The sequence below is a fragment of the Anticarsia gemmatalis genome, chromosome 9 (genome assembly GCF_050436995.1).
Source record: "Anticarsia gemmatalis isolate Benzon Research Colony breed Stoneville strain chromosome 9, ilAntGemm2 primary, whole genome shotgun sequence".
Classification (NCBI taxonomy): domain Eukaryota; kingdom Metazoa; phylum Arthropoda; class Insecta; order Lepidoptera; family Erebidae; genus Anticarsia; species Anticarsia gemmatalis.
Window position 1 is genome coordinate 3,753,033 of NC_134753.1, and position 13,268 is coordinate 3,766,300.

The window sequence follows — 13,268 nt, forward strand, 5'->3', positions numbered from 1 at the left end:
ATAGCCAGTGCCGTTGGTCTTTACACGTAAAAAAAGTTTGTAGTAAAATAAATAGATTTGCTTATGCACTCTGGCGGTTGACAAAAGTGGCTAACCAAAATACAGCTATTCAAGCTTATCATGGATATGTAGCATCGATAATCAGATATGGCATCCTTTTGTGGGGTAACTCTGCTGAGGCCCATAAAGTTTTTATAGCACAGAAACAATGCATCCGTGCTTTAGCCGGTGTTCCACCACTAACTTCTTGTAGGCTATTATTTCCAAAACTAAAACTATTGACGTTACCATCTATCTACATCCTGGAATGTTGTTATTTTGTAAAAACCCATCCTCACCTTTTTCAAAAATGGAGTGATCATTGTAATTTTAATACCAGGCATCCAGATAGATTACTTGCGCCTAGTATGCGAACTGAATTGTATCGTCGAAATTGTTACTCAATGGCTATAAAGATGTATAATAAATTACCAAAGGATATTATAAATCTACCAAGCAAAGTATTTAAGGCTCGGCTCTGGTCGTGGCTTGTAACCAAAGCTTTTTACTCTGTTAATGATTACTTACAAGAAAAAATTATTATTAACTGTTTACCTGCTGTTTCAATGTAAGTTGTTATAATTCTGTAACTGATATAAATTTACTATTATTGTTATTTTTTATTTTTTTATTAATATGTGTGTAATTATAATGGAAAATAAGAGTAAGACAGTACTGGATTAAATTATACTACTTGTTATATTAAGTTTCTGTTTAACTAAAGTTTTGCATGCTGTCTACAGCCAAACATATGAGACTATCCATTGTAACACCTTTTGTACTATGTTTGATGCAAATAAAGATTATTATTATTTTTGTAAAGTGTATTTTTTCTCAGCTTAAAGCTGGTTTTTAACTGCATCTACGGGTGGGTACCAAGTAGATGCAGCGTGTGTGAGTTTAAGTGTGTAGTGTGTCGTGTTGGTGAGTAATGTCAGTTTCTTCAATTTCTAAAAACTTTCGCACAATCCTACATGTATTTAAAATTGCTGCTTTTTGTAAAGTAATATATGTGTTTTTTTTCAGGTCTATTAATTTGATGCTGTGGTGGAGGTGCTTCGGAATAACGCCGGTGGTGGAGAGAACAATCGGTACTACATATACTTTATTCTGTTTCCAGATCCTTGCTACTTCATCCTTCAATTCTGCGTATTTAGAAATCTTTTCAGTAATGGTCTTTTGTAAGTTATGGGTGTTGGGGACTGCGATATCTATAAGGTAAGTGGTTTTAGTATTTTTGTCAATTAGCGTGATGTCCGGTCTGTTATAATGTATAGTCCTGTCGGTGAGTATGGCTCTGTCATAATATAATTTGTGTGTGGCGTTCTCCAGTACAGTCTCAGGTTTGTATTTGTAATACGGTGTGTTTGTGTTTTGTATGAGGTTATGTTTGAGTGCAAGATTTTGATGTATGATATTGGCTATTTGGTTGTGTCTGTGTGTGTAGTCTGTTTGTGTGAGTGTAGTGCAAGCTCCGGTTATGTGTTGAATCGTTTCAGGTTGGGCGTTGCATCTGCGGCATTTGTCATTCGTTGCAGTAGGATCTTTAATTATGTATTTTCTATAGTTCTTTGTGTTAATTATCTGGTCTTGAATTGCTATCATAAAGCCCTCGGTTTCAGGGAAAAGATTACCTATATCTAGCCATTTATTTGACGCTATCTTATCTATGTGTATTTGTTCCAGGTCGTGTGGGTGTCGTCCGTGAAGAGTTTTCTTTTTCCAGTTTTCTATGCCCTGTGTTTGTGGATCAGTTTGATTTGGGTCTTGTGTATCTGTGTGTTCCGAGAGATTTAATGGAGTGTAATGGTGGTCATTGTGTGTGATAGCTTTATGAATGTTGCTTGTGAGTGCTTTTGTGTGAAAGAATGTTCTAAGATTGTGTACTTGTTTAAGCCAAAGATGATGGATGTCTATAATGCCTCTGCCCCCCTGGTGCCTTTTGATTGTGAGTCTTTCTATTGCAGATTTTGGATGTAAGTTATTGTGTTTTGTTAGTGTGGTGCGTGTTGTTCTTTCTATCTGCTCAATGTCTGTTTTAGTCCATTTTATTATGCCGAATGAGTATGTTAGTATTGGTATTGCGTAAGTGTTTATTGCTTTTGTAAGGTGTTTTCCTGTCAGTTGTGTGTTGCAGATCGCGTGTGTTCTTCTTTTGTACTCTGTAGTTAGTGTTTCTTTAATTGCTGTGTGATCTATACCTTTGAGTTGCTTGTATCCTAAGTATTTATATAGGTCTGTGGGTTGCATTGCTGTTATTGTGTTCTCATTGTCTATTTCGTAGTCTCCAGGCCGTATCTTGCCTCTCACTATGTGTACAGTTTTGCATTTGTCTAAACCAAATTCCATTTTAATGTCTTTGCTGAATCCTGTTGTAATGTCTATTAGTTTTTTCATTTCCTTTTCATTTTTAGAGTAAAGTTTTATGTCATCCATGTAAATTAAGTGTGAAATAGTTGTGTCGTCTGTGTTTTGTTTAAGGCAGTAACCGGCCTGGGTTGCGTGTAGCATGTGTGAGAGTGGGTTTAGGGCAAGGCAAAACCATAGCGGGCTTAAGGAATCACCCTGATAAATTCCCTTCCTAATGTTTATGGGTCTCGTTGTAATTGTGTTGTTTGGACTATTTAGCTGCAAAGTGGTCTTCCATCCACGCATTATATTTTGTAGGAATTCTATTACTTTTGGATTAATCTTGTATATCTTCAGTACCTGTAATAACCATGAGTGTGGGATGCTGTCAAAAGCTTTTTTGTAGTCGATGTATGTGCAGTGTAAGTTTCTGTTTTTGGAGGTGGCATGTTTATGAATAGTGGAGTCAATTATTAACTGTTCTTTGCATCCCATGTGTCCGCGTCTACATCCCTTCTGCTCTTCTGCTATAATGTGATTGTCTTCAATGTGAGTAGTGATTTTTCTGGTTATTGCTGATGTGAGAATTTTGTATATGGTAGGTAAACATGTTATAGGTCTATATTGAGATGGTTGCGAGGAGTGAGAGCTTTTTGGGAGCATGTAAGTAATTCCTGTTGCAATAAACTCTGGGATTTCCTGTTTTCCTAATACTATATCTGTCAAGTTTTTAGCCAAATATTTGTGTAATGTTGTTAATTTCTTGTACCAATAGTTGTGTACTTTATCTACCCCTGGTGCTTTCCAATTGTGCAATCTAGCTGTGATGTTTGTAATGTCTTGTTCTGTTATCTCGTCAAATACCATCTCCCCTATTACATTATGCCTATTTTCTTCTTCTGCAATCCATTCTGCTTTGTCATTGTGTTGTACTTGTTCTTCCCATAAACCTGACCAGAAAGATTCTAATTGAGTTTTTGTAGGTGTGTTTGCGTTATCTAGTGTTGTGTTATTGTTTGACTTTAAAAGATTTCTGTAAAATAGTTTCTCATTCGTATTAAATAATATGTTGTCACTCTTCCGTTGTTGTGCCTTTTTGTATCTACGTAATCTATTTACTTTTAAAGCTAATTTTTGTTTTAGTGTGTCTAGGAACTCCTCAGGTTTTCTATTGTTGTCTTCGTGTCTAGTGTGTATTAATCTGTTTCTGAATATTGCTTCTACCCTTGCGACTACTTTGTTTGATCTGTTGTTGTTAATATACTGCGTGAGTCTACCACAGTCGGCCCTAAGTTTTTCTATATCCTTTTCTAACCTTATTTGCCACGCAGGCTTATTATTATGTTTGGGTGCAATATTTCCTATATAATCTGTTATTTTGTAATTAAGTTCTTCTGCAATAACTAAGGCTGTGCAATATACAATAGTGTGTAAATCTGTTAGCTGGATATTGTCAGTGAGGAAGTGGATCAGTATGTTATTATTAAATATGTTGGTTAATTGTGTTAGATTGTAGCTATATTTTAGCTTAGGAAGCTTTGGACGTGAGGCTGGGTTCATGCCAGAATATTGTGTTAATGCTGTTCTGAGCTTATCTGTCAGTTCTTGTAAATGTACTTCTGCTGTTGGACTACTTTCTAATAATGTGTCTACTTCAGTTTCCAGCAACTGTGTTATAAATTCTGTTTGTGTAGATGTGTTTGATGTTTGAGTGAGTGAGTGTGCTTGTGTTAGTGTGTGAGGTATTAGAGTAGAGTGTTGTTCGCGGTTGTCTTGGGTGTTTTCAGGTTGGCTGTTTAAGGTAACGTATGAGTGATTGTCTGATTCTATTTCTAGTTGTGCTTGTACTTCTTCTTTTAATTTGTTTAGTAAATCTTGAGACAAAAGTTTATTTCGAATAATAGTTCTTCGTTGATCAGAGACTCTTTGTTCGGTAACTTTTATTTCAGGGTATTGCAGTGTGAAAAGTTCATGTAGCTGTCTTCTGTAGGTGGTCATATCTGTTTCTAGCTTTGTAATGTAGTAGTAGGTGCGCATGATGAACGTATTCACTTCTTTGCTCCAGCTCATGCGCACGCGAGGTTTCCCAGCCTTAGTGGACGCAGGTAAAAAGGCGTTAGCCACCTGCGCAACACTTAAGGTCGGGGTCGGTGCTCCACGAGAAGAATCTTCATCTATGGAAGACACCGGTGTGGGATTGTATGAATTACTGGATGGGCTAAACGGTTCAACTATTGATGTGAATGAATCTAAACTAATGGTGTCTATGTCAGTCTGTCTGTCCTGTGTTTGGTTGGCTGTAGCATTTGGGTCTAACCCGGAGGGAGCCCGCCTATTCAACTCCACTCCGCCGACGGATCGCATGCTGCTACACCCAGCGTCGACTCCAGGTGTGCTCCGGCGATCGCCCCCGGACAGCGGCCCTATACGTTTTCTTTTATTACGAGTCTCCATTTTTATGGGTGTCCAGAGCCATGTTAGCCGCGCCAGTAATTTCTCAATCGCGTGTCCGCCCCCCACGTATGCCTGATGTTCGACATGGACTTATTATTATTATTATTATGTAAGTCTTTACCACATCTCGGGACTATGGAGTCCCGGATTTTTGGAAGGCGTGCGTGGGGCCGAAGCCAACACGTAGAGGCCCTTTTCGACTGCTTTAATATTTTAAAAATGTATGATGTCACAATCCGGTGATTATCCCTGTTTACACTATGAAATGCACCCAAGGACAATCACCGGATTGAGTGGAACTATGGCAAAACTAAGGGGATATACTACTTGGGCTATTGGGATGGGGTGCTTATGGACTGGGAAACTAGGAAATTACGGGAACTATGGCGCCTGCCTATAACAATGTAAATAACACGTAAAAGTGGCAGGCGGAGACTTGCCAACTCACAAACTGGGCCCCCTAAACTAGTCGCTCAAAATGCAACAAGGGGGCAACAGGGACGTGAGCAGCTGAAGGACGGAGAGGCCTCGCTGGACGTTAAACTCAGCTCACGCGCCTTTGCTAGGCTCAGGCATCACTGGCCCACTAGCCATCTTACGCTCAGCATCCGTCCTCCGAACAGAGTGGGAGCTCTGCTCTTGCGACTCCACTCTGGACGGCCAATGAAGGCAAGCCAGAGGCGGGGGACCGCTTCCTCGTCAGTTTTCACTCCGACCAGCCAACTAAGGCAAGCCGGAGATGAGGAAGGGTGACTTCCCCCTGGAGCACTCAGGTACCGCGGGGTCGCTACTCCCCGTCACCTCGCCTCAAGGTGCCCTGCGGGCTTATTATTATTATTATTATAAAAATAATATAATAATATGTAACGTCATTCAAATTTATTAAATCAGTTAATATAATTTACTCAGTGTCGTGTCGTAATATTAGTTTCAGTAAAATTTATATAAATTGGTTAGGATTTAATAAATTACCACGCGGCCATTTTAATAAGTACCAACTTAACAAAGATGAAAAAGGCATTAAATACTTTTTCTTAAATCTAATAAAAAACAAAATTAGGCTTTATTTTAATTAAGATTAAAATGAGTAATAAGACACTTAAAATTCGCAGAAATATCCTAGTTTTGAACGTTTCGTTTGATCTCAATAACAGTCTTGACCAAGCATACGACCTTTAAAGTGGGTGTCACTCAGGTCGAGTTATAGAGGTGTTCTATTTTAATCCTTTGAATTTAAAATAGAATCTTTTGTGGATAGTTTAATACCTGAGTGACATTGATAGAAGTGATTTTATTTTTTTTTTTTTTCTGCGGCCACTTTAATTTTTTCTTTCAGTCTGGTAATAGAGATTAGTGAAAATACTACAAATAATTGAAATCGTGGAAAACTACGCTCGGTCATGAATTTGTTTTTCAGGTGAAACAATAGGTTTGGAAAAAAAAATACAGACTAGCCATTGTTGATGTTCCGTTTTTCGTTTATTTTATTGGCTAATCTAACGATGCACCCAATATGATTACTTAAATGATCCATAAGCACACGGAATTTTCAAACATTATCCTGCAATAGTTCTGCTAACTAGATTAGGTTGGCTGCCTGCATATTTTCTTTTACCGTTTAGTTAGCCTCTTCTCAGTATAACAAGCATTACAATACGAATATCCCCCACCTCCGCACTTAAACAAATCGACTCCGAACAATCCGATATGTCAGACCATAAACCCTTTCCACATCACTTGTTGACAACAAATCACACTATCAGTGAGCGATACCGAAGTTTCCAACTTACTGATTACGTATGCAATGCTATCCTTCCGGGGCGTTTCGGTAACAACATGACAATTGGACCTTCTTGTTTCGAATCCAATCAATTGACTATCCCTTTAGGGACGCGCTTCAATATTCATTGTTGAAGGACGTACGGATTTGGTTACGAATATGTTTTAGATAATTTTAGGGTTCGTGTTTGTGACTTGGTGTTTAGCTGTCGTATCTAATTTATTATGTTGCGTCCACATTTATTATTGCATGTTAAAAATATAAAATGAAATAATATAAATCTTCAGAATTTCAGACGTAAAATAAACATGGTTAGTAACTGTGTAATTCCAATGATAATAGGACAATCACTTACTTGCTTGACGTGACAAGAATGTACAGAAGGAACTTTTGACTTTTCTATAATATTCTCCTACTATCGGATACAATACAATTACGGACAAACATGCATACAGACGGGTCAAAATGAAAACCACCTTTTTTGGAGTCGGTTCAAAATGAAAACTATGATTAATTCCAAAGATCTGAGGCCAAATTTTTTTCTACACATTTTTACCTTTTTTCCATTTACCTATATGAGTTTGCAAATTGTGAACAAGATTGAGTACCTCTTCAATAAATCCCTGAATGAAATATTACAATTGATTCGATAAGGTTTCTAGATGGTTTCCATTTAACTCTATGACTCTTCAAAATCATGCATTATGTTTAAAATAGAATTGAAAATTTCTAGTCAAGAGTTATTGTATCCAGCATGCAATCATAGATTTTCATTTTAAATTTTCACCGTAATACTATTCTGACATCTTTTTAATCCTATGAGTAGCTACTTAATCTCAAAAAGCTTAGAAATATTATTATAAATTAAATTGGATTGAGACGATATTATTTTGAGCTATTTCAGCTTAAAACTATTGTAGTTAGAACAAATACTTATGTACTTACGTGTTATTGTAGCGAATAGTCATCTTAAGTCTATTTTTGTTGGAGCATATTTCACTTAATAAAAATGATAACCGTAATTTCACGTCATCTACCAACTGTAGGCCGTAAGTTTCCTCAGGCGTATATCAACTATCATTGATTTGATTTAGTATTTAGGCGTCTACATCTCATTAACGATTGTACACATAACATTATAATGCAACTCGAACGCGATTCAAAATTAAAGGTTAGGATACCTTATTTGTTTACTCGACGGAGACGTTTTGATCGAGTTTTAGCCTGTGAAAACGGTCGATGCAACTTAATCAAAACGACAGGTATACCAATAAGGTACCCTTATCTATACGGTCCCTTATATTCTCCTTTTTACTCGTCATTTAGGGCTTTGAATTTCCACCCTTAAAAACGATGTGTTAGAAAGCATTCTAACTGCCATCACTCGAGGGTTCAAATACAATTCTTAAAGTTATTCCAAAATTGAGGTTAGGTATAAAACTTTCCACTTGCAATTACTAAACGTTTCAATACCATCAACGTCAAACCAAAAGAGTGGGTATCGTGCAAAATTACCACCACTTTATATATAATCCGGGATAATCCATGAACAAACGCACCCGCCAAGTCTAAATGGTTTAGAATATAGATTAAATTTAATGATGTGATCCCCAATTTCGGCTTTTAGGCCCTTAAGTAATTTAATACTCGGGTGATACTATGAGATGGGCGAATGGAAACGGTCCGTTAATGTAGTAACTGTAGGGAATGTGTATTTTATTAGTGAATTAATACATTTGCATGAGTATATAATGTTCTGTTCGATGGTCCACTGGATTTACAAAGTGCAAGGCTTTAACGTGTTAATGTGTTTTTTTATGTATCCGTTTGGTAATTACATGTACATGCGTGTTAAGTTTATAAATTGAGATTACATTGATGTTACGGACATACTTACATGTCTATGAAATTCTCTCTATTATATTCCAATTACCATCTTATTTCCACCAATTAATGCCCCTCTCTTTAATCATGAAAATCTGTTTAATAAGTTGAGTTTGTCGGGACCAGACAGACATTAGTGTATTAAGAAGTCTGGTAGCTGGAAACAGAAATGCATCTAACTAAATAAAAATACTAGAAGTACAGTCGACCTCAAAATAAATTTCATAAGAATTCTATATTCCAACTTTTGTGTCGGAGAGATGGAATCGACATTATTGGACAAGTGAAATACTGAATTCCAGTGAAGGGAAAGGGTGCGGATAGGGTGCTAAATGTCTTTTCCAACTCATAAATCTTCGATTAAAATCCGGGGCAGTAATTGAGCGTGCAATTTATAATACTTTGGTCATCAAACGAAATCTCAGGAATTTTTAAGGAGATTTCTTTCTTAAATTTTTGTGGAGATTCAAATTCAAAATACTTGTGAATACATTGAGCACTTGTTACTAACTAGTACTAAATATTAACATTACGTTTTTGTATACTCACGTGTACTACGCTTAGGTATAAAATATGCCTTGAATACCCAATTTTGTATAAAGAGTTTTCAAAACGATGCTTAATTTCATATGTTTCGGTATCCCACAAGCTCGGATTTTATTGTTTTGTATACACTTTCACCCATATAAGTCTTTATTTCAATTATCATATAATTTGGTTAACGAAAAGACGGAGAGCCTTTTGTCCATCAGCAGTGGAATAACACAGGCTATCAATACCAGAACTAGTTCTACCGACATAATGAATGATTTATATTTACTTGTATAGAAAATGCTTTAGTAAATAAAAACAAGCACTTGCCCAACAATCTGTGTGTCAAGCTGTTTCTGTTTTAGGAAAAAACACAGTTATTATTCTCGTCTGTTTTTCTTCAAGAGATAAAATAGTTGTTTGTCGAAGCTTGCTAGAGGAATTATTCATAGCACGGAATGAGTTCTCGTAGTTCAACGTAATCAGTTACATTGCTATAAGATATTCTAGAATAAAGAAAATGTTATTTTACAGTAAAAACTATTTTCTTTGACTAAATTCTAAAAATGTTTTTAAAGACTTAACGTCTTACTTTATGAATATCTATTTTAAATAAATATAAAAAATACGTGCATTCATTGCGAGTTGCCAAAGAATTTTAAGGAATAGAAATGGGAATACGACTACACTATACTTAGATTATAAAAAAGAATATGTTACTATTTTGATACAAACTGAATATTTTTTGTAGTCTTTAAAAAAATAAGTGTTTTAATAGTTATTTTTTACCAAGTGCATTGTTCTACCCAGCTATAAACGTATATAAAACAATTTCACCCTCTTAGCGCAACAAAAACAGATAAGGATTTGTTTTGAACTGAATCTCTGGGTGAATATAGCAGATTTAAATGAATTTTCAACGGCAAAGACTTAAGCCACGCTCACTTTGAGCCGTTCTTGCTTCGTTACGGCTGCAAAGCATCACAAAGAAGATTGAAGGATGAGAACGGGTAACTATACTTTTCAAAATTGTAAAAAAAAACATAACTAATAAGTACACTTTTAGTGGTCTTTAATTAGGTTTTGAGTGATTTTATATGTAAAAAATATATTTAACAATTCTGCCGTCGTAAATATAAACACAGTAACTTAAGTTACTGTGTTTATAGTTTGTTTAGTTCTTTGGAATCAGGAGACCGCGGGCTATTTGAGAAAGTTTTCGGTTTGTTTGTACGATAGATAGTTACCGAAATACATTAAATAAAAACACAGTATTTTTACAAAAAAAACATTTTTTTTAATAAAAAATACAGTATCTGTGTTATTTTAAATTAAATAACAGTATCTCACTACTAACTGTGTTTTTTTAACGTGAATAGATTTTAATTTTTCTTTTTTTGCTTGATTATAACACGGCTTCTTCAGTTACTGTGATTGCGTATAAAATATTGTTCAAACATAAACAACAAATACTTGAATAAATCACAGTATCTCATTTACTGTATTACTGATTTTATACGTATTTCTAAGAAACATAGTTATAACACAGTATGTACATACTTACTGTGTCGTAATTCCCCTAATGTTAATATCTTTACAAAGTTACAACACAGTAATAGGTAAAACTTGGTTACAACACAGTAACCGTTGAGTTACCGTGTTGTAACTTAAAAAAGAAAAAAATATTATATTATTACCCTAGCTTAAAACACATTATCTAATTTTATTATTTATACAATAATAATATACTAGATATATATATACAGAATCAAAGATTTAACTATATACTAACATTAAAAGTTGCATGAAATAATATACAATAATTAGTATCTTCATGAGAGCAAAAATTAACCATTAAACTTCAACCGCGTTTTTCTCAAAACGCATATTTTGAAGTTACTGTGTTTAGATTTACGACGGCAGAATTTATGTGCAAGGCCTGAACATATTGGACATAGATGGCAAAATATTAATAAGAATATAGATAATTAAAAGGCTTTTGCCCAGCAATGGAATGACGCAGTTTAGCACTATCATTATGACCCGCGAAATAAAGTGAAAATTGAAAATACAACTTCATAATACAAACATAGGTAGGTACTGCATTGCATGCAAAATCCGCAATTAATTGTTTACTCCTATTACCTTTCTGTAACCGCATCTTATGACCTATTAAAAATATACAAATAATAAGAACTAAACAATTCTGCGAAACTGTTCACCGCATCCATATTGTTTGTGTAGTCCTTAAAATTTAAATTTAAATGCAATTTAAGACAAGCCACTGAATAAATTCCGGACTTTAAACGATGAAGTGGTGTGGATTTCAAACAAGTTTATTTTTGTGTTTTTTTTTTTTTTTTTTTGAGGTCAATTATTTATTTTCAATTATGGTACAATTATGAGATCAATATTTATAAATTATTAATATTAAAGAAAATATTTACAATTACATTTTAAATTAACAACAATAAACTTACTATATATACAAATAGATAAAAAATAAATAAAAGAAACAAGTATTAAAATAGAAAAAAGAAAAAAAAAACATGGGAAGCGCACTACGCGTCGTAGTACTCTTCCACATCGCTGTCAATCGGGAACGTTCCCAGAATGCTGGCAGCATTGCCACGTTGTATGGCAATGCTCAATCTTTGTCCCAAGAAAATGCCAGCATTCTGGTCACGGGAACTGTCGACCAGGCGTTTGGTAATGTCCTTAAAGAGTAAGTGGGCGCTAGGGCCCCATGGTCCCAGCGTCTCGACCCCAAACGGCTCAAAGACATAGTCGCCAACAAGACTACTGTATTTGCGCCGCTTGAGGTCTTCGGCAGCCGCAGCAGCAGCTCCAGCAGCACCGGCCGTCCTTAGAAGATGAGACGGCGCAAGGGTGTCGACGCAAGTTGCATCCCACACCAAAGGCCGACCCATCCTCCAAGGCATCAACGACATACCGTCCGGCCTCTTCCCGTCGTCGCGCGCCAGCCCATTAGGTTCTAAGATGGCTGGCATTCCAGCGGCGGCAAGAGACCGGCGAATGATGTCGTTGAGGTGTGCGTGTCGGGGTATACGGCCAGAGCTCCTACCGCAGGAAAGACCATGGTGCCCTAGACGGTCGACAGCTTCCCCGCAGTGACAACGATGCGGAGAAACACTCGGAGCACCTAAACGCAGGCAAGTGGCGATGCGAAAAGTGGCATCGTCCAACTTCGTGCCTACGTTGGACGATGGGAGTGCCTGAAGCCAAAGCCCCGATTCCCACTCTCCCACAGCCAACAGGCGAGCACGCTCGGCGGGATTGGATGAAGTATTGATAAGGTTTTTCCTAACCAACCCGCAGAGCGGCGCGTCCCACTGTCTCTGGGAGGACAGGTTTCGGGGTAAATCAGTAGACGGAGCGGTCATCTTCCAAACGTTCACAGCGTCGGTCTTGCACGACACTTCAAAGTCAACCAGTGTAGGAATTAGAATTTTCCTGGTTAACTCTTCCGTGTCGTAGACCGAAGACAAGAACGCAGGTAGACTAATATCGGAAATTTTGCGGACGCCGAGGCCACCCAAGCGGATGGGTAGAGAGGCTTGACTACATGCTCGGTCGTCCAGGGCCACATTTAAAATTTTGCACAACATGTTTTTAATGACATTATCAATTTTAATAAGGGGTGATAGGTTCTGCCAAAAAGGTGAGGATCTGAGGACATGGGTAAATTTAGGAACAAACAGACAATACCGAATGATAGTAAAAGCCGACTGTAAGTTAATTTTAAGAAGACGATCCGAAACTTCATTAAAATTTTGAGTTTTTTCAACCAAAAAAGGTACGAAACCTTCTTCCAGGATGGGAGCCCCAAGGAGGCGAAGAGAACTGTTCCCAACAATTTTTAAATTAGGTGTCAAAGAGTTAAATTTAGATAATGCCAAAGATTTATTTATGTTCTGATTAATAACGTATAATTCGCATTTGTTAGAATTTAGATCCAGACCGATTGAACTGAATTTGTCTTTTAGAAAAGCCAAATCTTTTAAAACAGTGTCTACATCGCCACCCAAGGTCCCATCATCCAAATACCAAACATTAAATTTGGAATTTATTTGCCGAATAATAGGGTGAATAGAAAGACTGAAGATGACCGGTCCGAGAGGGTCACCTTGTTGACAACCAACAGAAGATGCCAAAAGATTATCTTTATATAATAATTTTGAGGGATGTCTATAACATTGCCAAACGAATT

The 13,268-nt window shown here is 36.5% G+C and overlaps 1 protein-coding gene across 1 annotated transcript; it reads right to left on the minus strand.

Moving 5' to 3' along the window:
- Positions 1 to 284: 284 nt before the first annotated feature.
- LOC142975238 (uncharacterized) lies at positions 285 to 12,666 on the minus strand. The gene is made up of 3 exons (XM_076117974.1): positions 12,019 to 12,666; positions 1,144 to 4,914; positions 285 to 302 (listed from the first exon to the last, which is right to left on the minus strand). Exons 1-3 carry the CDS (start codon positions 12,664 to 12,666, stop codon positions 285 to 287), a joined length of 4,437 nt encoding a protein of 1,478 aa, XP_075974089.1.
- Positions 12,667 to 13,268: the final 602 nt, after the last annotated feature.

What these genes read in the sequence shown, in the direction of transcription:
- LOC142975238 (XM_076117974.1), bottom strand. Translation starts at nt 12,666, where the DNA reads ATGTTGTGCAAAATTTTAAATGTGGCCCTGGACGACCGAGCATGTAGT. An exon ending in TCTTAGAACCTAATGGGCTG is followed by an intron (nt 4,915 to 12,018) that starts GCGCGCGACGAC and finishes GTCGAACATCAG; the next exon opens with GCATACGTGGGGGGCGGACA.